The following is a 27,161-nucleotide window of genomic DNA, read 5'->3' as shown; positions in this document are numbered from 1 at the left end:
AAACAAAAGTTGCATACTTTATAACTAACTATAAAGAAAAAGAGAAACGTTTTTTACTCTTTTACAATGTACTCTTCTAGGATTACGTAAAAAGAAATCTCTTCATTTTCAAAACGCTAATTTCATGGCTTTCTGTGTGGGCACTGGGCAGCTCAAAATGAGATATATAAAAAGTTATTCAGAGCTAGCGAAGGGGACATCAACAGAACATGAAATTTCTGTATATAGCAACAGTCTATGTCAGTCTAACTTGCTAGCTAGACAAGATACCATTCAATACCCCAAAAACAGGATTTCATAACGGAAACGTCTGAAAGACTTTTAAGTATACAGTAGTAGTACTTCTGGGTGCAGCTATAATATTACCTTCATAATTCTGCTCTATAATAACAGCCAAGAAAAAGGTGAAGGGTCATAGTGCTTTGTCTTTAGAATTAAGATGGCTGTCTTCTTCATCCTTACAGCAGACTCTTAATTCTACAGACACGTCTTAATAACCTCTAAATAGTTCCAACAAAAGAGCCATGTCAGAGGAATGAGCAGGCCCCAAGGTGTTTCAACTGGAGTGTTTTCATCTGCCTTTATTGCACTATCCCTCTCCAGAATTAAGGCAATAACCTGTGATAAATTATTCAGGAACTGCTACAGGGATCAAAGCAAAATCATTCTGTTAAAGTGCTGTTTGCAACATTTGGCACTTAGTGTGAAAACTTTTAATGTGTGCAAGCTGAAATCAAGGATTTTAAATAATTCAACAGCTTTGAGTTTGGGTGAACCAGCTATAAATAGCAAGATGCTATTTAACAACTCTTCTTCCTCAGACACATTGTTTTACTTGTTCTTTCAAACTAATCACATCATAAATAATATCAGAATACACTGACATTAAACAGAGAAAGTCAGCATACTACTGAGCAGAATTTCCAGGTCTAATCTAGTGGATTAAGAGAACAGAGTTGAGAAAAATAGGCTATCCTTTTGGAACATGGGTTTTCCCAGCTAATGCTATGGCGTGAAAATTGTCCCTACATTAGCATGTTGTTAGCATGTTCTGGAAAATAAAACTGAACATATGCTTTATGAACACTACTGCCAATTACAGATGTAGTTCAAGAATGATAAGCTATCTTTCCTCAATTATATTTCAACTACACATTTCAGATGTATAAAAGCCAATTAGAAAACACTATTAGAAGCCACAAATTAAATGAATTTGGCAGTCACAGGCCATTTTCTAAGTGACATTTTAGCAATGTCACCTCCCTGCAAACAGGAATGCTAAACATTTTACTCAGGAATGGAACAGATTATTTTTATTTTCATCCCTTACAAAACAGAGTACCTGAAAGCACTTTAGACGTATTATTTATTCATTAAGATCTAAACAAAAACAAACAAACAAAAACGCTCCCTTAACCTAATAAATTATGTTTAAAAGATTTTAGTAGAAAAGTTGACTTTATGATAAAGCAACAAATCTACTTCTTTAGCAGTGGCTCAGAGCATGAAGTTTGCCTTTATACAAATTAGACAGATGGTGCTTACAGTAGAATTTACTAAAGGTCTGTCACAACAAATGCAGCCAAGCTGCATATTTAATCACTGCAGAACCTTGTCTACCTGCAGCTGCCAACTGCTAATCCAATTTCCCTGATAAATGTGGCAAGAGACACAATCAGCAATAAAGAGCATCTAACTCCATTTTCCTGCAGGGCGTCTTTTGATGAACATTTAGGACGGAAGCAAGGAGTGCACTGTGTGGCCCTGCTTGTGGCAGCTGCATGCATTCTGAAGGCATAGTTCTCAGGTTACTCACTTAATTCTGCCACTATCATTATGTTGCTATTGATCTCAGTAGCTCTTGTCTACACAGCATTACTCTAGATGGAGCTGAATCAGGCAGTTATCATGCATCAAAGTTGCTCAAAAGCCTGGAGATTTCCCCTTAATTACTTGTGATTTTATTTGCAAATACCGTTAAAGTGTAATCAAAGCAATCACTTTCTAGGGTCATTAAGAACTTGCTAGTTTAGGGATATAACACTGGAACTCCATTAAAAAGCAACAACAGCATCCCCAGCAAGAATGCTCCTGTGTCAAGTAAGACAGTACACGAGCACTGTGTTTTCAATACCGATAAAGTCTGCAAGTGACAACAAACTGCAATCTTTCACCAGGGTTATGTAAAACTCAAATCTTAATTTTAAATGACACTATAGATCAAATAATAAAATAGAGCACGTGTTATATTTGTACCTAATGAGATTTAACCAAATCTGCTTTCCAAATCTAGCACATCTTCTCACCACATATATACATTAAACTATCTATTTTTAAACAGCATGTGTACACGGAGTAGGTGGGTTAGTGGTCATTGTAGTCCAACATATATAGATAGCTTAGGTTGGGGAAGATCTATTCTAACTGATATACCAGTTTAAGAGTAAATTGGCAATGCTTATTTTGGAATCAAAGATGAATAATGGTAAATTAATTACAAAAGTACCTTGAGAATCTGATGAACACATTTCATATACTTTTCTCAAACAGCTGCTAATCAAATCACTAGTTTTATCATGACTTAACGAGTCTTCGGAGAGGGGCGGCATACAAATCTAATAAATTATTATTAAATTATTATATTATTAACATATACTGATATTCTAATCATTCTTATCAGCTTTTCAAGAACTTACAACAGTTTGAGAGACGGGGATGCTTTTGCCAACTCTTCTGTTGTAGATCTAATGTAACTGGACAATTTTCATCCAATTTCCAACTTTTCACTTATCTATGGATTCAGGTTTGGCTATAACAGATAGCACTTAGTTGCATTTGTTGATGATTTATGAACAAGATGGGGATAGTGCATCCAACCTGATCCTCCTCAATCTCTCGGTGGTTCTTTTGATATCGCTGGTCATGGATCCTTCTGATGCATGGAGTGAAAGTTGGGGATGGAAGACACAGTGTTACATATCTCCTGCCTTTAATATTATTTGAAGAGTGCTGGGAAAGGTCACCTGATAGCAGGGAGTAAAGGATATTTAGTATGTTGATAATAGATGTATATCTTTGCTCCTGGACATCTAAGTGATGTTGTCAACAATACTTCTCAGTTCCTGGAGCCTGGAAGAACAAGCTTGGGTTCAACTTCAGCAAGATTGAGCAATTGTGAGTTTTGGGCCTCCTTGTCTGAAAAATGGAAAGTTTCCATCTTTGCTTTTGGAGGGGGTTACTTCTCTGCTCAGGCCTAGTATGCAGTCTGGGGGGTCATCGTGGGCCTCTGGATCCTGCTCCAAGGGCAAGGGATAGCCATGGATCTTTGCACAATTCTGTCTAGTGCACCAATTGTGTATGAACCTGGACCAGGAGGCTTGCTTGTCATTACTCATGCTAGAGTTAACTCTTGACTGCACCTTTGCAATGGATTCTACATGATTGCCCTTGAAAACTTTCTGGAAGATGCAAATGGTCCAGAATGCAGTAGAAAATATAGTCATGGGTGTTTATCAGTACATCCATGTAGCATCTCATTAATCTGCTACACTGCTCCCAATAGGCTTCAAGGCGCAATGAAAGGCGCTGATTTATAAAGGCCTACATGGTGTAAGACTAGGTCATTGTGGGATGTATTTTTTTCTCTGGTTGTTCCTGCCCATACCACAAACTCCAACAGAGTGGACATCCTCCTGATATCTTCTGTAAAATAATATCTGATAGAACATGGGAAACATGCTACCATCTTCATCTCCCTCTGACTTTCTGCAACCTTGCTAACCTTCAGGAAATCCTGGCTGTTCCCCCAAGCATGGGGGTTAAAAGAGCATGGATGAGATTAGATGAGAACAAGTCATCCAATGAACTGGAGGTATATTGTATATTTGGTTGGATATTTATGTTTGTCCATCATGTTCAAAGAGGACCTTGACATCTAACATGTTATGAGCTGTCCATGATATGTCCACAGGTGGCTGGTAAGGCCTATACAGGCACGAAATGTTCTGTCACATGTTAGGCAGACATGTATGGGTACTATTGTCGCAGCATTTGCAGCTCTGGCTTTGCAGAGTGCTTGCTTCTCTTCTGCCATGATTGTTCTTCTGGCCTCAGATATCTGGCAGCCTTGGTGGATCACCATGAGCCATCACCAAACTTCCAGCAGACGTGGTAGATAAATCCACAGTAACTGAATTTAAACATGCCTGGGATAAACATATATCCATCTTAAGATAAAATACAGAAAATAGTATAAGGGCAGACTAGATGGACCATGAGGTCTTTTTCTGCCATCAGACTGCTATGTTTCTATGTTTCTATGTTGGTCGATCTTGTGCCAGGATATCGAGGGACTTGAAGGAGTCTTTCAACATGTCTTTGTATCGCTTCCTTTGTCCCCCGTGCAATTGCTTTCCTTTAGAAAGCTCGTCATAGAGGAGCTGTTTAGGGATGCGATCAGTAATGGATTGCTAGCCGGTATGTGCCACACTGTGTACTGGTAGCAAAAATGGAGCTGAGCACGCAGCTCCGAGTGACCGGTGGGTGGAAACGCGTGTCCAAGTGAGATTGGCTTCTGCGCATGCACAGGAAGCATAATCTCATGAGGACATGCGCATGGGGGAGATTTTGTGATTTTCTGCTTCTTCGAAAAAAAGATATCTCCAAAATCTCATGCAACTGCACATACTCTCATGAGATTTTGTTCCCTGCGTGTGCACAGAAGCCATATCTCACTCGGATGCACGCATGCGCCCACCGATCACCTGGAGCTACGCGTGCATCACGCTGGTAGCGGCAGTAAGTAGGAACCCCTACCTGGAAATTATGGTCTGGCATCCTAGCAACATGGGCTGCCCAGCGTGTCTGGGCTTTCAACAGCAGAGTGGGAATTGATGGCAGGCCTGCTCTGGAGGGGACCTCAGTGTTAGGCACCTTATCCTGCGACCGGATCCTCAGAATTCTACGGAGGCAGGCCAGGTGGAAGTGGTTCAATTGCCTAGCATGCCTCCTGTATACAGTCCAAGTCTCACTGGCATACATCAGGGTAGTTAGCACTACTGCTCAGTAGACTTTGAGCTTTGTAGCAAGGTTTATTCCATGTCAGTCCCGCACATTGGTCAATAATCTGCCAAATGCAGAGCTTGCCTTGGCGATTCTGCAGTTGACCTCAATGTCAATTGTCACTGCACGGGAGACGGTGCTGCCAACATATGTAAATTGCTCCACTGTTTTAATTGTAATTGTTGTGGGAAAGCCAATTTTGTCCAGTGACCAAAAAGCATCAAGCCGGGAAAACCAGAGATCATGAACTCACATCCCATGTTGGCCAGGAAAGCCAGCTGGTGACTTTAGGCCAGTCACTCACTCTCAGCCCAACCCACTTCACAGGATTGTTGTTGTGGGGAAAACAGAAGGAGGAAAGTTTAAGATGTTTGCCATCTTCAGTTATTAGTAAAAGTAACAATGGTGGGATAAAAATAAAACAAAAATATAATTCTGTTTATATGGTATGCTATTTGGAGCAGCATTTTTTAAAAGTTATGTAGCCATATATACATATATACATATATACATATATACATATATACATATATACATATATACATATATACATATATACATATATACATATATACATATATACATATATACATATATACATATATATATATATATATATATATATATATATATATATATTTCCATGCCCCCCAACACTCTAGGGACTCAGGGTGGCTCACAACAAAAAACAGGTATACATCAATATAAAAAACATTTCGATTTAAAATAGTTACAGTCATCCATACATTAATGGGATGACCTCGCTGAACATTTTCCCCAAGGTCAATGGTCCCAGGCCTGTCGGAAAACTCAGGTCTTTACAGCTTTCCCGAAGGCCAATATGGTGGGGGTAGTGGGGATCTCAGGAAGTTCACTTTATGTGTTTGATAGTATGCCCTATCATACTTCAAAATTAGATGCTTTAGTCAGGAGATACTGCAATATTTTTTTTTGTAGTAGTAGTAGTAGTAGTAGTAGTAGTAGAAGTAGTAGAAGTAGTAGCAGCAGCATCCTCTCCAGTGACTATGTTTTCTAGAACTTCATGGACGCTATTTTTGGAAGGGAAGATATCCCATATGGGGTTTCCCCCCCTTTTTACCTCTACAGGCTAGTTTGCTTCCCGTTACAAGTACTGAACTAAAATTCAATTGCTTCTGTAGGCAGCTTCCATATAATAAGGGAATGGCAGCGGCAGTGTCTTCTTGTCCTCTTTCTCAAGCAGCAAAGTCTTGGCTCTGTCCCAGAACAATTTTTTTTAAAAACTTCTCTTAAATTTCCTACAGCTAGCAAAGTGGAGGGGAGAAAGAGCTCTTTGAATAAGTAGCTCAGAAATTCTCTGCATCTATGGAATTAATATACAGCTCTCTGAATTGGGGCTTATGTTCTCCTGAAATGCATCAGAGAAGGAAAAATAGCAATGATGCTACCGAGTCTCTCATCACACTTTAAAATGCTAAAGAAAAAATACTGATAGAGCTTCTAGGAATATTACACAGCATATCTGAAATAGCCACTCCAGAGTGCATGGTTAACGGTTGGTTCATAATAACAGAATGCAATTTATTTAATGTAATGCTATGCTAATGTGTTTTGTTCCTGATAATGCAGCTTCCACTTAGCAAGTCTTTTCTCCCTTTAAAATATACTGTTGTTTTGACACAAACAGCTTGCTACACTTAAGGATTTTACTAATAAAACATAATGTTGTGCTAGATAATATGACTGTTGCCACAGCTGAACTGACTTGTCAAATCAATCCTAATATGGCTCCCACAGGCACATAAAAACCTTATTTAGCTATCAGTTATCCTAATCACTTTGTTGGGTTTAAGAATGTAATACTTCAAGACCAGTTCCTATTTATACATATATGCCTAGCCATTTAATAAACTCTTGATTTATATATTAAATTCTTGTTTAGAAGAGATGTTCTAAGCATACAATGTTTTTTAGCCTGTATATGTTTGGGTCCTCTATAAATTTACTCACACCCGGCTGTAATATGTAAATTAAACAGACAGATGAGCACGCAAGCTCCTAAGTATTTAATATGCAAGAGACAAAATTACACACGGAAAGGATGCTAAACATTTATCTTAGATGGTGTTCAAAAGCAGTAATCAACAGGGAGAACTAAATACAGTGTAGACTACAACTAAAAACACCAGTCATATGTCTGGCTCCTATTTAGTAAGAAAAACTATAAAGCAACATCATGTTTTAAACCTTGTCTACTTTCTGCTAAAAGGGAAGTGAAGGGAATAAATACACTGACTGCATGATGTCATATATGTATCTTATTAAATCTAATGGAGAAAAGGGAGCTCGTGATATTTTCATGTGCAGTGCCGTCTTTAATTCCATCTTTTTAAGAATAAAGTTGTTGAGAGAAAAAATCCCCAATAGAATCCTATTTTCTCCACTGGATGGCAAAGCATTTATTCTTCTCTTTGGGCAAGCAACACAGAGACCAGTGATTAGGTACATTTGCTGTGGCCCCTATAATCATTCAACGACTTGTCTTGACCAAGCTACAAGGCATGTGCCAAGTCAGGATGAGACTCAGAGGCATGGTAAGCAAAGGAAAAGAAGCCACTGCTCTCTAATTTACTATTGTGCCCTGTCAATACTTTACAAGGGTCTTAAGATGTAGATTTCCCCCTTTCCATAGGGAGTGTAGCATCACAACTGAAAGTCCAGTAGTTACAGAATTTTCTTATGGAATATCTGCTTTTAAAAGAAAGTGTTCCATAAATAAAGGCAAGGATAAGAAAAACCAACAATGTAGCTAAAACTGATCATACGGACTTCAAACGGAGAATAGAATATTCATAGCTTACTTCCATTGAATTCAATAGGATTTAAATGTGATTAATTTTACATATTTTAAACTATTATTTATTATGATGAGCAAGATTTCTCTTTCTACTCAGAGTGACCTACCTTTGCTTCCTCTTGCTTAAAGCTATTGTTAAATATCTGGGCTAAGGTTTCAAATGAAACTGTCAGGGGTAGCATGAAGTTTTCAAACTCATCCTCATCTTCTCCTGCAAGAAAAGTAGGGGAGAGGACACAACTATAAACACAAATATTATTAAATAATTTGACATATTAGCTATTATATGAATAAACAAAAAATTAAGTTATGCAAAGCTACACCTGAAACGTTCTTAAATCTGGATGACTTCTTTTAATAAACACACGCACTGACAAAGTAGTCACCAACAATTATTGCTATTCTCCTTTGTTCTTTATTCTAGGAATTGATCTAAATCCTATTCACATGTTTGGCTTTAAGGAACTTTGAAACACCCCCTACATTTAAATGAATATCCTTTTCTTTATAGACCATCTCTGTCAACAAAGATCATAGTTAAAGGGAATTGTGAAGCTATCACATACTATCACATACATGAAGGTATTTAGTAAATATGTAAATGAAGTTTACATATTTACACTAGAAACATTTTTGAATTAATCCTACTGACTGGCTAGCATACTGTCTACTGCCAATACGTATCAAGCTAATGTAGCTGAAACTATAGCATATGTGATTCAAAGAACGTATCCACATCCTATAGTTAGAGGTTTCCCTGATGCTCAACATTCTTTAGGGAAAAAGTAGCTAAGAAAAGTGAGGTACAAAGTAGTCCCATAAGAACTCGAGCAGTATATAATATTGAAATACTTCAATAAGTGGTGTGGGGGAGGAGACAGGAAAAAAAAGTGGGAAAGTTGGAGAGAAACGTTGATCTGTGCAGTTTAGAAATAATATTATTGAATAATGTCCTTTTGTTCCCACTATGAATTCAAGCTGCCCTCTTCAAGTTGCCCCCCCCCCCCCCCCATAATCACTAATAGGTCAAACATTGTTAATATAGCACCACTGGAAAACATATGATCACCCTCCAAAGTAAGAATGTACAGAGGTACCTCTACTTACAAACTTAATTCATTCCATGACCAGGCTCTTCAAGAGAAAACTTTGTAAGAAGAAGCAATTTTTCCCATAGGAATCAATGTAAAAGCAAATAATGTGTGCTATTGGGGAAACCACAGGGAGGGTGGAGGCCCTGTTTCCTCCCAGGAGATTCCGAGAGCGGCCCCATGGAGGCTTCTCCCCGCCTTTTCTGCCCCTGTTTCCTCCCAGGAGATTCCTAGAGAGGCCCTGCCTTTTCCGGTTATAGTTTCGGAGGCTTGGGTTTGTAAGTGGAAAATGGTTCTTGAGAAGAGACAAAAAAATATTGAACGCCCGGTTCTCATCTAGAAAAGTTCGTAAATAGTGGCATTCTTAGGTAGAGGTACCACTGTATTAGGATATGAAATACTGTAATAATAAAGGGCTGGAAAAATAGAGAAATTCCTGGAGAGAGAAAGAAAAAAGAAAATGGGGGGTGCCAGGAGCGTAATGATAAGAATCAATCAATCAAATAAATAAACAAACAAATCCCCAAGCACTCCCACTACAAATTTTTGGACTACAGCCTCCCCAATGCTTTGAGAAAAGCGAGATGTTCATGGGTTGTTATTGTTTTTCAGAAGGCTAGAAATATTGGACACCCCTTACCCCCAAGTATCACAGAAAGGTATTCATATCTCTATACCACTGACAGGAGTACGCAAGCTACTTAGTTTTCAGAGTATTTCCCTTGCACTCAGAAATAAAATGGTACTATTGTTACATCTTTTGAAGTTCTGTCAAAATTTACAGTGATCTCTTACTTTTAGTGATCAACAAAATTTTAATAATACATTTTGAAATAATGAACTAAGAACAGGAAATTCAGAACAAACACACACACACACACACACCATTCTAATCTAAACTGCATTGATATAGATCTGTTATAAGCACACAGGGTTTAGAAAACTATACACGAATACAATTTTTGAGAAGACTGGCAATCATGGGATTTTATTTGCCCTGTTCACTTAATGGCTACAGTAAACTGTTATAGTTTTTATTAAGCTTTCTTATCAATCCTTACATTTATTACTGTCACAGCATATTCGAAATCACTATTTGTGCATTTCCCAACTAGCACACATTTATGATCATTGCAGCTCCTGTGATCACACAATCACCACTAATATGCTTCACAACTGGCTTATAACAAGCAGAGCTGATAGAGAAGGCAAAAATAAAATCTTAAATTACGGACACAAGATGCTTTGCTTATCAATGGCAACATTTCATTTAACAATCAAAAGGAAAGTGATGTTATAATAGCAATAGAACTTAGACTTATATACTGCTTCACAGTGCTTTACTGCCCTCTCTAAGCGGTTTACAGAGTCAGCCTACTGCCCCCAACAATCTGGGTCATTTTACTCACCTCGGAAGGATGGAAGACTGAGTCAACCTTGAGCAGGTCATAAACAAACTCCTGGATTAAGCAGTGAGTTAGTCTGCAGTACTACATTCTAACCACTGCGCCACCATGGCTCTTTTGATCACAATCACAAGTTGTTAGTCTCAATTGTGGTTGCTAATAAAGTAGTAACTGTACAAAAAATTCTTAATAACCTTTCTCCTAAATATGGGACAGGGATTACCTGAAACTTTGCAGTCTAGATATGGTAGGTCTGCTATGGTGTCTTTTCTAAGAGACAATACCAGGATTTAATTTTGAATGCAATTCTAGGAGACAATCAACATGCCACCCACATATTATGTAAGGATTATTGTTGGGCTACAAGAACAGAGAGGATTGAAATACAGTGATACCTTGTCTTACGAACTTAATTGATTCCGGGACGAGGTTTGTAAGGTGAAAAGTTTGTAAGACGAAACAATGTTTCCCATAGGAATCAATGAAAAAGCAATTAATGCGTGCAAGCCCAAAATTCACCCCTTTTGCCAGCCGAAGCGCCCGTTTTTGCGCTGCTGGGATTTCCCTGAGGCTCCCCTCCATGGGAAACCCCACCTCCAGACTTCCGTGTTTTTGTGATGCTGCAGGGGAATCCCAGCAGCACAAAAACAGATGCTTCGCTGGCAAGAGAAGTCTGGAGATGGGGTTTCCCATGGAAGGGAGCCTCAGGGGAATCCCAGCAGCGCAAAAATGGGCGCTTCACTGCCAACAGAAGTCCAGACCCGGGGCATCCCAGTGGCGGTGGCTTGGGTTTGTAAGATGAAAATAGTTTGGAAGAAGAGGCAAAAAAATCTTAAACCCCGGGTTTGTATCTCGAAAAGTTTGTATGATGAGGGGTTTGTAAGACGAGGTCTATCACTGTACTTCAGGTATTTAGGTTTGCACACACAATTATGTAAGTTGTTTACTTGTTTATCTAACACGTGGCATAGGTGAAACTACTCAAGTATTGATGCTGTTAACAATAGCAATAGCATTTAGACTTATATACCATTTCATAGTGCTTTTATACCCCTCTCTAAGCGGTTTACAGAATCAGCATATTGTCCCCAAAAATCTAGGTCCTCATTTTACCCACCTCAGAAGGATGGAAGGCTCAGTCAATCTTGAGCTGGTGGTGAGATTTGAACTGCTGAACTACAGCTAGCAGTTAGCTGAAATAGCTTGCAGTGCTGCATTCTAACCACTGCACCACCACGGCTCTGATTTGAAAATTAAAGGAGACTAGGATAGATCTATTTTGGCCTTGTTCTGGCCTCATCAGCTAGCCATACCCTCACTGGAACTTGAACTTGCAGCCTTACATATATATATAATATTATATATACTGTGTAAGTTGTGAACATAAATATACTGTCAAAAGTCAAATAATGAAACAACACATTGAAAACAATATTCATATCAAAATCCTGCAGATGGGTCAGAGGCAAAAATTAAATAAGAAATCAGGAAAGTACTTGAGCCCTAATAGAGGTGGCATGTGAATTTTACCGGGATGAACCAAGCCACGCCATGGAATTTTCCAGGAATCCCCAATTGAGCTGAATAACCACCTAGCAAATTAGAGAAACAGAGGCTCCAGTCTTTGCTGAATGGGGCAGGCTGACATAATGGAAGGAAGATGTTCCATAGTTAGTCTGGCCCAATACCATGGAGGGCTTTAGGGCCAAGAACCTAAAATGAAATGAACCCAGAAGCAAAAACCTAAAATGAGCCTGGAAGCAAATCGAATCCAAATGCATCTCATGGGGCAAAGGTGATACAAATTTGGATGCCCAATATTGCCTGTGCAACCTTTTATCGAATCCACACAGATTCTATGTAGGACAAACATTGCCCCAAAGAATTAATAGACACACGTTTGTGTCAAACAAGAAAGGTACGCTGTGAAATTTGTCAGTTAAAGAGTTGCAAATGGCCGGATTCAGAAGAAGAGCCATCTCTGCCATTGCCCCCACCTTGTGGAATATCCCCCCCCCCAAATAATGAAATAAGAAGGGTCCCCACTTGCCTGGCCTCCTGGAAAAGAGCAAAAACATGGCTTTGCGACCTCACATGGGGAAGTCAAAGGAGCACACAGCAATGGTGTGGAGATTAGTGCCTTGAAAACCCTCCCTTCACCTTTTAATTGATTTTTTAAATCATTCTTACATCTTTTTTTTAAAAAAAATTAACTTTATATAATGCTTTTATGTTTAATATTTTATTGTACACTGCCATAGTCCTTCTACAAGAGAGATGAGCAGTTCCAAAATGTAAGGAACAAATAAACAAATAAATTCCTAACAGATATTGCTGTATGATGATCTAAGTCATATTAAGAAGAATATGACATAAAGTGTGTCATATTTTTGGAGCTTTATGGAAATGGCAAATAGATTTTTTCAATATTTGCATTCTGATCATTTCATTGCCAATAAGGTATCAAAGGCTATAAATTCTTTATCTCAATCACACATTAGAATTAAGGGATAGATACAAATGAGTCAACTTGCAGAAAAGGTGATGACAGTATAAATGACCAAGCTGCTACCCCCAAAAGCAAGAAGCAGGAACATAATGTTAACATTCAGAGGTTCTACTCTTATCTCTCTGTACATATTTGGATCCAGATAGTATTGCAGTGTATGCCATACTTGAATTTAGTGATTCAGGAATCAGTCACAAATATATACAATGGCACTTCTACTTAAGAACTTTTCTAGATAAGAACCAGGTGTTCAAGATTTTTTTGCCTCTACTTAAGAACTATTTTCTACTTAAAAACCCGAGCACAGAAAAATTTCCCAGGAAATTTGAGAGCAGCACAAAAGCCCAGCCAGTTTCCTGCCATTCCCCCTTTAATCCTGGCCATCTCAGGCATTTCTGGGTTGCCAGAGGAGCCTTTTGGTGGCAACAAGGAGGCTTTGGCAGCCCCAAGCGAATGGAGCATTTTCCTTTCTCTGGGCGCTTGGAGAGGGAATAAACTATTTCGCTGTGGTGATTCCCTCGCGCTGCCTCCCATACACCCGGAGCCACGAGGTGGAAAGGCAAAAGGGGGTGCTTCACCCCAGCCAGATCAACTCGGCTTCAGCCAAACCGAGGAGTCACCACAGTGAAGGAAAAGTGCTGGCTATAAAGCGAATAAGTGAGAGGAGAGGGGAGCCCTTCAGCATGGGAAGGAAGAGGAAGCAGGTAGTAGCAGCACCAGCCACCTTTCGGTCAAAGGAGCGGGAGGTTCTGCCCTCTCGCCCACCTGTGTTTCTCTCTCTGGGGCAAGGTATGGGAGGCAGCCTCGCACCGGGTATATGGGAGGCTCATGCTCCTCCTCGCCGCCTCAGAGTCCTTCTTTTTTTCTTTTTTTTTTAGCCTTAAAGTTTTGGATTTTTTTGATTCACCTCACCTCACCTTCTTCCTTTGGCAGCGACTGTCCTCCTCCTCTTCTTCCTCCTCCTCCTTCCACCCAAATTCCAAGCTTTTATTTCTTTCCTAATGGGTTTGCACACCTTATTTGCTTTTACATTGATTCCTATGGGAAAAATTGCTTCTTCTTAAGAACGTTTCTACTTAAGAACCTGGTCACGGAACGAATTAAGTTCTTAAGTAGAGGTACCACTGTACTTTGATCCTCCTATTCACAGTCTTTGTAATTCACATATACATAGTGGTAGAAGTATCCAAAAAGTTTTGTGAAAGGAACAGTCAGGCTTGGGTACTCATTGCATAGATTAAAACAAATGATATGTCCAGAAGTTTAGTCAAACCTCCAAGCCATAATGGATCTGCTCTCTTAATAATGGATGTCACATGAAGGTAAACAGCCAGATTCATAGTGATACTCAATGTGTTACTACTGGTAGAATAACTTTGCTAACTTTAATATAGCTGTTAAAGGTTCAAACATTTTAGGAAGCATTTAATTAAATTGCTGGAGGTGGGAAATGGGATGCAATATCTCATCCATTAGAAGGTGATAAACCATTAAGGATGAGAAGTCAATATTTCCCAACAGTAGAAAGCAAGTAGTATATGAAACAGTAGATGTAGTCAGTTGATTTTGGTTGCAAATATTTCAAGTACCCATCATTTTCAACAATAGGTTCTGCTCACTACAGCTTTGTTTTTATTTTGCAGTTATAAGTCTCTCCTTGGCTTGAATGCAGGGAGAACCATATAAGAATGTTCCACAGTTAGACTGAATAATGAGGGATCATATTTGCCCTCATAAAGATCCAGATCTAAGAATCCCGTGAGAGGTATAATTTTGACAGATGGCAGGGAGCAAACAAAGGCTGACACGATCACCAGGAGACTATCTGTATATAATTAGTCTTGACTATGGTTATTTTTGACAGGATTCCACTGAGCAGAAAGATGGTGGCAACAGACTGAGAAACAGAGTCCTCCAGGCAAAAGAAATGTACACAACTTCGCTACACTATCAACAGTTCTTGATACAAACAATCCAATAGTTGTGGCGCCATCATTTCTGATAAAATTAACATGGATTCAGAAATTCTAGATCAGTGATGGCGAAACTTTTTTGGTTCGCATGCCAAAAGGGGGGAACGCAGGGAGTGTGATGCCCACGCATGCCCACACTTATAATTCCATGCGCCCTCCCCATGCATGCATGTGTGACCCCCCTCCTGCTCTTGGCACAAGAAGGCATGCCCATTTTTTGTCTCAGAGCTTTCGTAGGACCCGGGGGGAAAGCAAAAACAGCCCTCCCAGAGGTCCTCCGGAGGCCAGAAACATTTTGTTTGCCGACTTCCGGTTGGACTGGAAGTTCCTTTTTTTGCTCTCCTCAGGCTTCAGAGCCTTTCTAGGAGCGTGGGAAGGGTAAAACGGCCTTCTTCGCCCCCTCTAGAGGTTTGGTAACAGTCTGTTTCCTGACTCCAGAGTGCCCAGAAGGCCCCAAAATCAGCTGGCCAGCGCACACAAGCACACCGGACCTGAGCTCACGTGCCCAATGATACGGCTCTGTGTGCCCCTTGTGGCAGGTGTGTTATAGGTTTGCCATCATGGTTCTAGATATACCCTTCATTCAGAGGCGGGCTGCCCCCGTACACCTGGGATTGCTGTTCCGGTAGCAGAAACGGCGATGCATACGCATCTGTGCATCCCTGCTGTGCCCCCACACACTCCTGCACATGCATGGAAACAATGAAATCATGCAAGGCACTTGCACATGAGATTTCAGCAATTTTCAGCCTTTCTTTGCTTCTGCGCATGCCCCGACTGAGACTGATCCAGTAGGGAAAGGTAAGTGCGGCCCTCTCACTGCCTTCATTGAGTGACATGGTATTGGAAAATTGGAAGTGATCAGTTACAATGATAAAACATTTTTCACGTCTTCAACCCAGCCACACTTCTTAATCAATTAATACATTTTTATTTAGAATACCCAACCCAAAGTATTAAGGTATTTACCTTACATTTGCAAATAGGCTACAAGGTTTTTTTGGCAATTGTGCATTGCAAGCTTCTAAACTGAACAGTCTTAATGCTTTTTTCCCAGATAATTCACAAGTGGGACGACTACTAGTACTCTCCTATTTAGGGAAGTGCTTACTAATGAAGGCATGACTTAACTACATGTCGCTTTTCCAATATAAGATTTGTTACTATTTATTTATTTATATGAGATACACAGAGTACCCCACAGAGGAAGATGTTTATTTCCATACTGTGGTTACTTAAAAAATGCAGCTTTTACATGCAGCCATATAATCTTTAGCTCACTTATGAAAAATGAATGAACAACACTATGAATCTAGTTAAAATATATTAAGGAGTCACTGATTAAAGAGAAAGATTCCAAATGTGTAACTGCTATGGTAGTTGGGGGGAAAAAAGACTTAAGAGATTCAAAGACTCTAATTAGAGATTTAATTGGACTAAATTGGAATGCTGGACTAAATTCTCCGTAATAATTTAAGTCAAAGATGTAACTGTGATATTATTTTCCAAAATTCTAGAATTTATCTATAAAGATTTGTGGTGATATTGAGTTTATCTAAAATGTTAATTTTAAAAAAATAGCGATGAAAATGGAGTGACAAGTACAAAATGTAGCTTTAGAGAGTTCTGAATAACATACGCAGAGAATGTACCAGGGGTGGGTTCCTCTCACCTGTCTCCTCATGCGTTTTTGTTTCCCTGCATGTGCAGAGGGATGGTTTTCTTTCTGCGCATGCTCAGAGAGCAAAAAATACCCCCAAAATTAGCAAAGAAAGATGGTGCCGTGCACAGACCAGCAAAAAAAGTACCAGAGCTGCCATGCGCAAGTTGTGCAATCGGCACCACTACTACCGCACCAGTAGGAACCCACCTCTGGAATTTGCATGTGTGTTATAAAGAGATAAGTGTTTTGAGATAAGCTGCAACAAGAAGATGCATTTGGAAATTCCGATACTTGCTTTAGAACTTAATACTTTACCTTTTATGAATTTCCATCCCCAAACCTTAAAATTTGCTTTCTTTTTTCTTTTTTTTTAAATAATGTCATTTTATTAAATGTTTATTGCAATTAAGAAATCAATGGAATACTTTTTTTGCATTTTCCTTAGCTTATAGGATAACTTTTACTGTCATTCGGAAAACAGTCACACATTCAAAAATAAAATTCTGATGGGCTCTCTCAAAAGAAAATAAGCCAAAATGTTGAAAATCCACCTAAGAGAACAGCCCTATCCAGGGCAGAATGCTTTAAACAAGTTTCCTTTGCAATGATACAGCAATTTCTCACTTATTGGTTTATTAACTCTAGCTCTAGTTTCTAATGAAACACTTCCATTAACCTGTGTTTGATATGCCAGCATATTCTTAATTAGAACTGATCTTAGAGACTTTTTAAACACATGCAATCACACCAGATGTATAACTTCTATGGGACAGCAGTAGCTAAAGCTCATATTTATCACCAAGTTAAAAGAATTTGCTTTCTTTATATGTAATTTAAGTTACTAGATTTCAACATAATATTGTCGAAATGATCTAGCATGCATTATTTTGGCTGAAAGAAATAGCACTGATGCTAAGAGTTAATTATTAAGAAAATTTGTAAAGAAATGTGTGCAACGTGAGAAGAAAAAAAGATGAACCGGGGTGGCGCAGCAGGTAGAGTGCTGTGCTGCAGGCCACTGAAGCTGTGACTGTCGATCTGAAGGTCAGCGGTTCAAATCTCATCACCGGCTCAAGGTTGACTCAGCCTTCCATCCTTCCGAGGTGGGTAAAATGAGGACCCGGATTGTGGGGGCAATATGCTGGCTCTGTTAAAAAGTGCTATTGCTAACATGTTGTAAGCCGCCCTGAGTCAAAGGAGAAGGGCGGCATAAAAATTGAATAAATAAATAAATAAATAAATGAACACATTCTTACCTAAATCTACCATGAGGAGACGTGTAAGAGCAGTATAGAAAATTGTTCTGCATCTAAGATCAGTCAGACCATAATTATCATTGACACCCAAGAATGGAAAGTGTTTACTCTGGTGGTAAAAAACAGATAACAAAATAAATTTATTCGTGATTTAAAATTAGAAATTAAAAAAACCCCAAACAAACTCAAAAAGGCCTACCGTATGATTTTGTAGCATGAACTTCACAGCATCTATTTTCACAAGCTTTTTTAAAAGGATATAAGTATTTCTTGTTAAGGAAAATAACACAGTCCAATTAATTTGTTAATATCACACACATAATTTAAAATTCTGACTGACAGACAACAGTAAACAAGAGTTAACAACATAAATGGATATATGTATTGTATCTATAGTTGTATATAGATGAGTGCACATATGTGAAAAACAATCTTGTGTATTTTTAAGGAAATCCGTGGGAAATGTATAACATTGGGAACTATGGGATAGTTAATCTTCCATGACCTTTGCAGATTTACAAGCAAATATATATTCATCCTGGAGAAGGCAAATCCATTTCTAGATTGTTGAAAAACACAAACTATTTGAGGTTTCCTATAGTCACCAAGAATCAAACTCAATATTGTTATTTTTGGACAATATATTTTTGGACAATGTAATTCATCCAAGCACTTATCAAATTTGCAAATGAGAGAAGCTGTTGGGGGGACGGGGACTGCTTACACTTTAGAAGAGAGACTCAAGATTCAAAAGAATCTTGACAGATTTGAACACTGGGTCCTATGCAGTGAAGGGCTACCAAAAGTTTTACTACCACAATGTGGACGTGGCTTATGCAGGACGCCCTGCATTTTCTTTCAACATCTTTCAGTGCAAACTGGGTGCTCGGGGTTGGAGCTCCATTTTTGCTACCCCACTGTGTTCCACTCTGTCCAGGCAGTAGCCCACCCCTGGTCCTATCCAATAAGATACAGTTCAGTAGTGAGAACAAATCAGGTTTTTCGCTTATGCAGGAAAAACCAAATACAAATACAAAATAGGCAAGTTCTTGGCTCAGTAATAGTACTGTACAGACTTGTGAAAGGGATCTACACACCCTGGCGTACCAAAACTTAAGTATAAGCTAGCAGTATGCTGCTGTTGCCAAAAAAGCAAATGCAGTCCTAGGCTGCATCAACAGGAGAGATACCATCAAGATCACAATAGTACTTATCTAGGCTGCACTAGTAAGGGTTCAGTTGGAATATTGTGTCCAGTTCTAGTCACCACAATACCAAAACAAAAGAGAAGACAGAGATGAGCAACTAAGATGATAAGAGGTCTGAAGTCTAAACCATTTCATGAACATCTTGAGCAGGGGTGTCAAACCCGCATCGTCACATTGTTGTCACATGACATATGGGGACTTTTCCTCCTTTCACTAAACCAGGAGGGGGTGGAGTCAGCATTTGAAGCATCTGGCCTGTGAGTTTGACACCTCTGATCTAAGGGAACTAATAACTTCAGTCTAATTTAGAGAAGCCTTAAGGGTGACATGATAGCTGTCTTCCAATACTTGAAGGAATGTCACAGGAAAGAGGGGACTGATTTATTCTCCAAAGCACCTGAAGGCAGGCAGGAGGCAATGGATGGAAGCTAGTCAGAGGGAGATCCAATCTAGAACTTTAGAGAAATGTCCTAACAGTGAGAACAAATAGTCAATGGAACAGCTTTCCTCCCAGAATTGTGAGTCCCCCATTGCTGGAGGTTTTCAACAGAAGATTGGACAACCATTTGTTTGGGATGGAATCAGCACTCTTGTCTTGGGAAGGTTGGAGTAGAAGATGACCAAGATCCCTTCCAGCCCTATGATTCTATGAATGAAGATTATTAGAATCTTCCTTTAAAAAAGCATTGAGATGAAATGGAGAAGGTAACAAGAAGTTCAGCAACTGAATTATTCCTGTATTATTCTCCTTGGAACAGAGCTTTCTCACTTTTTTTGTAATGGCTTTTTTGTCCACAAGAAGGGAGAAATTTCTTTTTATTAATAACAGAGGAATTTGTAGGTTCATAACACTTGAGTGTCTTGGCAATCTGGAAATTATTTAAAGCGAAAATATATTTATATTTCCTTTTATCTCAAGTATATATCCGCATCTTTGTGGTTTCACCTTCATACAGTTTATCTGTCCTTAAATTTGGAATTTTACTTTTAATACTATTTACATAACAGTTATAATTCATGTGACAAGCGTGTAGCATATTTAGACAAAGGGGACTGGTTAGATTTCATGATCATAAACTCATGATAGTTATCAACGCCACTTAAAATCAATATTGGAAAATGGCCATAACTTTTATCTTTATTACATCAATGTAAATAATTACCAAGCTTCTTGAGTTGGAAGCTCCTAGATAGGTTGCAAATAAAACTGAGAATTCTGGGAATGCTGTCTCAATCCTCCTGGCAGGTACTAGATTGGGGAAATCACGTTCAGAGCACTACGTAGTTCATTGCTCAATAATGCAAGTTTTAAGTAAGCTGCCTTCTTTTTTGTAGTAAGATTTTAAAATGTTCATTTAAAATGTTTTCAATTATTAATGCAAATATTACCATCCCAAACCAAACATTTCAGGCTGAGAACTCGACCTTTCTCAAATCTAAAGAAAAGTTTCAGTCAACGTAAACAGGAGGAAGTAGAAACCCCAAATTGTATGAGTCATTTGCATGCAGTAACTTAACAAAAACAAACAAAAGCATCACACACACACACAACTATACAGGCCCAATTACAGGAAACATTATGATAAAGTTAATTATTACAAACAAAAGAGAATACATGAAAGCAGCACTGCTACACCAACATAAAAGAAACACTAACACATTCCATTATGTAAATGAATTCAAAGCTATTCCATGACTGATCAAGCTAGAAGGGACGTAATGATTTATAATTCAAATAACCGAGCCTTAAAATCAAATTGGGCTAATATATCTCTAAATATGCAAGCTTGGAAAAAGTGTTAAAATAATACAAAAGAAGACAGCAACACAAATCATTTGTTGCCTCTTGTTGCTTAAAATTTCCTCTCTTTTATCCTTTCTAAAATTATTTTTAAAGTGTAACATGCCCCCCATGGCAATAAATAATCCTTATGCATAATAAAAGCAGCAATTTCAAGAAACACATGGCAATTGTTACTGAAAGGACATTATATACATATGAATGAATTAAACAACGAAGAGGCATTTAAAAATAAACTAATTATTTTTTAGCCTCTTAAATTAATCACAATTTAATATACTCTTTTGAAAATGAGTCAATGAAATGTGATGTCCCAAAAAATTCCAGTGCTTCTCACAAAATTTTAGATACCTAATGGGAGCTTAATCCTCAACCTACCCCACTGGCATAATCCCCATCAGAATGAAGCATGCTTGTGCTAAGTGAGCACTACAGCCAGAGTTGTTCTGATAAACTAATGCAATGTTATAAAGGTCACAGTTTGCAATACCAGAAGTATTTATAAACACTTCATATGTAAGAAATAAAAAGTACTTTAGTATTTTTCTTTAAAAGCTGAGCCAATAAATTTTTAAGAGGAAAAAAGTATGTACTGGTAAAAGCCAAAATGACCAGCAAAATTGGGTTGTTCATCATTTTCCAGCAAAAAGGAAAAGCAACCTCGACAGGTGTAATTTATCATTTTTCTGATTTAATATCAAAGAAATATATTAAAATAATAAAAAGAATCCTGAAATCCTCAAAATTTGTTGTGATAAATAGCCCTCCCTGCCTTTATTACATTATGTCTACTAACAGAAATATTGCATGGTGGATTTTGCCAGACAAGGACGATTATTTTCCAATAAAAAGTTGCATATTAAATTCTAGCACAAAAGTGGGTGTCTTAATACTTCTGAATTCTTTTCTCATTTGCCAAGAAATACAATTTTAAACTTAACTAATACTAACACACAAGAATAAAATGAAACAACAGTTAGGTTAGGTTAGGTGTACTGTGCTGCATCCATTTAAAACAGGCAGAAGATAAAAATATGTAATTTTGGGTGATTTATTAGTTGGCAACATTTTATTTATTCAAAATAATGTTCATTTCACGCAGCCAATTAAAGAAATAATTTGCAAAGCTAATCTGATTCTGTATAGAACCTAAGAACTTTTTATACTGCTTATTAAATTAAATAACTGAATAAAATTATCTGTCAACTAAAAGGGTTATGAAAGAAAGAACAAAAATACTATAGCAATGAATAATCTTAAAAGTAAAAATAATATAACAACATATTGCAAGGTGCTAAAGAAGAATGGTTAATATCTGGCAAAACTTACTTGTCAATGAAAGATCCAACAAAAGGTCAACCCTAGGCAACTATAGGCCACTTAACAAAAGCTAGTTCAGGGATGGTCCAGCCAATGGCCTATGGGCCGCATGAGGCCATGCACTAGTAATGCCCCATACATTAATTATGTGATTTATACACAGTACATTAGCTATATTATTTTATATGAGGCCCAAGACAATTTCTCTTCATTCAATGTGTCCTAGGCAAGCCAAAAGGTTGGATACTCTCTAATTGAAAAGAAGTTCTTTCTACCTGAGCAAAAAGAAAACCCCCTAAACAGCAGAGGAACAATAGGCCAGTTCTTAACTGACAAGATTATTCTGTAAAACTGCAAGAGAAGGAAGTCAAGTTGAATGTAGCATAGATACCAAACAAGTCAAGCTGTGTCTAGGAAACATCCAAAACATCTGCCAGGCTATCGCACCTCCTTTATATGGAACAACTGAAGGCATTTGAGTCCCTGCCACATGACTGGATGATCAAGTGCCTAGAAATCAGAGGAGCCGGTCGAAAGCTTTGTGCAAAGATCAATGGCACAAAAGAAGACATGGCTGTTGGCCAGTTGTGACAGACTGGAAGAGATTTAACATTAAGATGGGAATATTTCAAGGAGACTCACAACCATTTGTTACTGCATTAATTCCTCTGTCAAAAATACTTGAACAAACAAGTCAGGCCATGGTTATGAAACATTAAAAACCTCTGCCAAGCTATCTCACTTCCTTTACAACGCGCATTGGAAGCACTACAGAAAAACAGCATCTGAAATGGAATTGCTGCTTAATACTTTTTATATATGGCCAAGATATTGCCATGGAGTTAGGGCTGTACAAATGTGCTACACTTACTATCAATGGGGAAAATATTGAAAACTGAAGGAGTTAAGGGATCTGTATATGGACATTTGTGTTGTGGAAGGCCACACGTTCTAGGTCTGGAGGTATGAGTTCTCCATAGAGAATGCTGCCCTTTCTGACATATGCCATAAAGAAATCTAATAGATATCAAGGGCACAACAGACATACCAGCCAAAGCTTATCAAAGAATATTTTGCTCACAGCCGTTACCTGCTCTTCCACAACAAGCCTCAAGTCCCAGATGTCCACCAAAATTATGTGAATGTACTCTTTTGAGGAAGTGCTACCTCTCATGAAGAATCAAAACTAGTATTGTCTTAAAAGCCAGCAGGCTTCTGGATTAACAAATCTGAGCCTGTTTCTTTGCATCCAGACTCTAGACCTCCAAAGTTACAATATCCTCTCTGCTCAACTTCCAACCTGGAATGAATAACAGATGGTCACAATTTATGCTCACTAGGTTTTTCATTCCCTCTTTCTCTAGTAAAGAACCGTGGCAAATGCAATAAGGACAGAGAAGGAGCTCCACTTCATCATCTGTATCACTACAAAACCAGGCTCGAATCTGACCTTGTGCTTGTGTCCTGTTAGATCTGCTTCTTGCCTTCCACCCATCATCCCTATACATTTATATAAGGCCATGTTTTAGCTATCATACTGTTAGTGCTATATGATTTTGTGCTATGCATTCCCGGTAGTCCTCAACTTACGACCACAATCGATACCAAAATTTTTGTTCTTAAGTGAGACATTTTAAAAGTGAATTTTGTTCCATTTTATGACCTTTTTGTCTCAGTTGTTATGTAGATCATTGCAGTTGCTTGTTAAGTTAATCATTAGGCGTCTGGGGCAGAACCACTTAATCGGCTGCACCTCCCTGCAATGGGGGAGTGATGCCTTAAAGTCTAACCTCAGCAGGAAATGATCTGACCATGACAAGGGAGAAACATCTATACACCTTAATTCTAGATCATATCTCCACTGCCCCGAGAGGAACACTAAGTCAAGTGTGTGTGTCCCCTATGAGTCAGACCCTGAGCTATTCGGGACAGGCCCATGGTTGTCATCTAAGCCATGAACTCCTGAGCTGTGTCCGAGGATTCGCCGAGCGATGGTAAGTTGACGTCCCCCAGCACCATAAGCCTGGTAAACTCCACCGCCAACCCAGCTACTGCCTCTAGCAGCACAGGCAGGGCTGTTGTAACGCAGTTGGGAGACAGGTACATCAACAACAAACCCAACTGAAGTTATCTAAGTATCCTACCCAAGTAGTACAGATGTTAAAAATAATCCCCCTTTATGGCTTGCACATGATAACGTAGGCCCTCAAGTGAAGTATGGATTCTGAAAGCCTGAATTAGCTCCAGAAACTAACATTTAAACTGATTTGTAGTGTAAAATGACCTTATTAAATACATAAAAGTTTAAAAACTGTCCTGGCCCCCTGTAAACTAAATGTGGATGTTCACCATTCCCTGAAAGAAAGAAAAATCACTCTTCTAAAGGACATAGTAAAATGGCAAGCAAACAAACAAACAAAATAATTTAAATTATACTGTAATGAAGATTGCATTTTGCAGCAAAGGGAACAAAATACTAAACTGAAACAACAGCAGCTGAAAGACCACTACTGTCTACTAAGAAGCATGGAATGAAATGTTATCTCAATAATTAAAAAAGAACTGGTCAGATAAAAAATATTAAAAGCTTTGTGAATGAGAATGCTTTGAATTCCATTCTACAGTGCTAACACTAAACCTGGGTTCAGTTTCTTGAATCCTGAGATCTGTGGAAATAATCGGGTAAGGCAGAAAAGTTTATCAAGATGAAATGCTTCAGAATGAAAAGTTTATCAAGATGAAATGCTTCAGGATGAAAAGTTTATCAAGATGAAATGCTTCAGAGTGAAGCAGTTACCATATTAACAGCAGAGGATATTCAAAGAAAGTCATATCTTTTAGTAGAGAAAGAATGACATCAGGAAGCCTTGGAATAATGAATATTGTCTGTTGTTCTGGGAACAGAATGATAGACCAGGAAGCGTTTCTTTTTTCCTGCTTTCTAGGAACTTTCAAGTTTGCACAACCGTGGTAGGAGAGCTTTTCTGAGATGGCTCTGAGCTTAACAGTTCAGAGAAAGGGTGTGCTTTTATTGTAGTTCTTGAGGAACTAGACTATTTATAGATTCTGAAGTGATCTTATTTAATAGTTAAGTTCACATTCCATGTGAATAAAATCCCATTTCTTAGTGGATGGATCATGAATCAGGACCACAGTCCCACAAATTATGCCAAGGAAATGGTTACATCAGTGGCTCTGGTGAAACTGAATTTCCAGGGAATGTTCACTTCATAAAGTCCTAGTGAATTTCAGCATTGAGTGTATTCACTCAATGGATTTCATTCAGGATGGAATATTAAGAGGATCGCATTACAGGAATACAAGAAGTACAGTACTGCCTCTTAGAACACCAGCCTCACTGTTGCCATCTTGTAGGACTAAAGAAGTATGACATTCTCTGTTCCAGCTCTCTCACCCTTTAGAACACATCTCCCCAAAGATACAAATGGTGCCCAGTCTCCTGGGTCTTTGAAAAGTCCCTAAAATCTAGCTTTGGTCCCAAGCTTGGGGTTAATGTATTGAGAAAGAGAGCTGTGGCACTGTATTTTCATGAGTGTTTTTAGCTAAGGGTGTTTTGTTTTATTTTGTCTATGTTTTTAAATTCTTTTAACTTAGTATTAGATTTTGTAAACTGCTTGAGTGGGCAGCCATAATACAATTAAAGAAATGAATGAATGAATGAATGAATGAATGAATGAATGAATGAATGATAAATGAGAGACTAGCTTAATTCACACCGCATACTAAAGTTGACCGACCGATGGGTTCTCATATAATTCTGAACTACTGCTCCCAGCATCCTTCACTACTGGTAATATTGAATGGAACTGCTGGGAATTGAAGCTCAGCAATATCTGGAGGGTTACAGGTTACTCACCTCTGTGATAAACACAAAGCATTTTATTGGTTTTGCCTTACATGCTGTTTACATCCAGCCACTGTGGGTTATTAACTATTGTCTAATACTTAGTTGTCAGACTTTACCTATTACAGCAGGAAATTAGTTTGATAGCTCATTAAAAAGTCAATTTTTAATACAAGAAAGACAATATTTTAAACCTGTTTTATGCATCAAAAAGGCTGACCAAGTGACTAATTTTAAACATCTCTGTACATAAAGAGTGTTTAAAATTTCAATTCAACTTCAATTTCCCTTTATAACTGTTTAGCTTCAAATATCATGTATAATACACAATTAAAAGGATATCCAACAGAAAGATCATTTAAAAACTGAAGTGTTCTTGAAATCACAGGCTCACATGTCCCCCAATATTTAAGGTTTGTAACACTAAAATATTAAAAAAGAAAAATATTTACAAATATATATTCTAGCAAAATGTTAGTGTGTGAGTTTGTGTGTGTGTGTGTGTGTGTGTGTGTGTGTGTGTGTGTGTAAACTATACATAAAATAAAGTCTTCAGCAGGCTAGGTGCAGGCAATTGCATACACAATAATCTTGGAAGTTGCTATACTTTTTAAAATTTTGCTTCTCCACTTCTCTTTTAATGTCACGTTTATCAGAAATAGTTTTAATTAATGTAATTACTAAATTGGAAGTAAAATAATATTTTTTCTACTTTTGCAATATATTTAAAGGAAAATTTAACATAAAATTTAAAATTATATTTAAAAGGAAAATATGAAAAATAGCTAATTTTCAAATTTCAATCAAATGAAGTAACAGAACACTGTTAACCAGTGTTAGTGACAAACAGACTGGGAGATAATGTGGATTACATACACATGTAATCTGAAATTGAAATTTTAAAGATTAATATTTAACATTGACATGTATTAAATGTAATATTTAAACTCTGGCAACAAAAATAATTGTATATAATAACTCAGATATAAACTCACATTTTTGACATAAATGTTTCCAAAACTTGATTGTCATCAGTTACTCCTAAGACTTCGGACATTCGAGCATAAACCTGAAAGAAAAATAAAGAGTGGTATTTCAATAACATGCTATGCATTTTAAAATATTTAGTTGTTCATTTCTACTTCTACTTTAAAGACTGAAGTTCCAGACCA

At 38.0% G+C, this 27,161-nt stretch overlaps 1 protein-coding gene across 1 annotated transcript in view; it reads right to left on the bottom strand.

The window, feature by feature from the left end:
* Positions 1 to 27,161, bottom strand: part of RANBP17 (RAN binding protein 17) — a 264,626-nt gene that overhangs the window by 89,736 nt on the left and 147,729 nt on the right. Inside the window, exons 15-19 of the mRNA XM_070732698.1 lie at positions 26,985 to 27,058; positions 26,332 to 26,412; positions 17,995 to 18,058; positions 17,796 to 17,904; positions 8,005 to 8,108 (exon numbers count right to left, since the gene is read on the bottom strand). Of these exons, the coding sequence (XP_070588799.1) occupies positions 8,005 to 8,108; positions 17,796 to 17,904; positions 17,995 to 18,058; positions 26,332 to 26,412; positions 26,985 to 27,058 (432 nt within the window). The remainder of the gene's footprint in view (positions 1 to 8,004; positions 8,109 to 17,795; positions 17,905 to 17,994; positions 18,059 to 26,331; positions 26,413 to 26,984; positions 27,059 to 27,161) is intronic.

The sequence above is a fragment of the Erythrolamprus reginae genome, chromosome 1, assembly GCF_031021105.1.
Source record: "Erythrolamprus reginae isolate rEryReg1 chromosome 1, rEryReg1.hap1, whole genome shotgun sequence".
Classification (NCBI taxonomy): Eukaryota; Metazoa; Chordata; class Lepidosauria; order Squamata; family Dipsadidae; genus Erythrolamprus; species Erythrolamprus reginae.
Note: the sequence above shows the minus strand (reverse complement) of the source record. Positions and strands in the feature narration are given on the sequence as shown.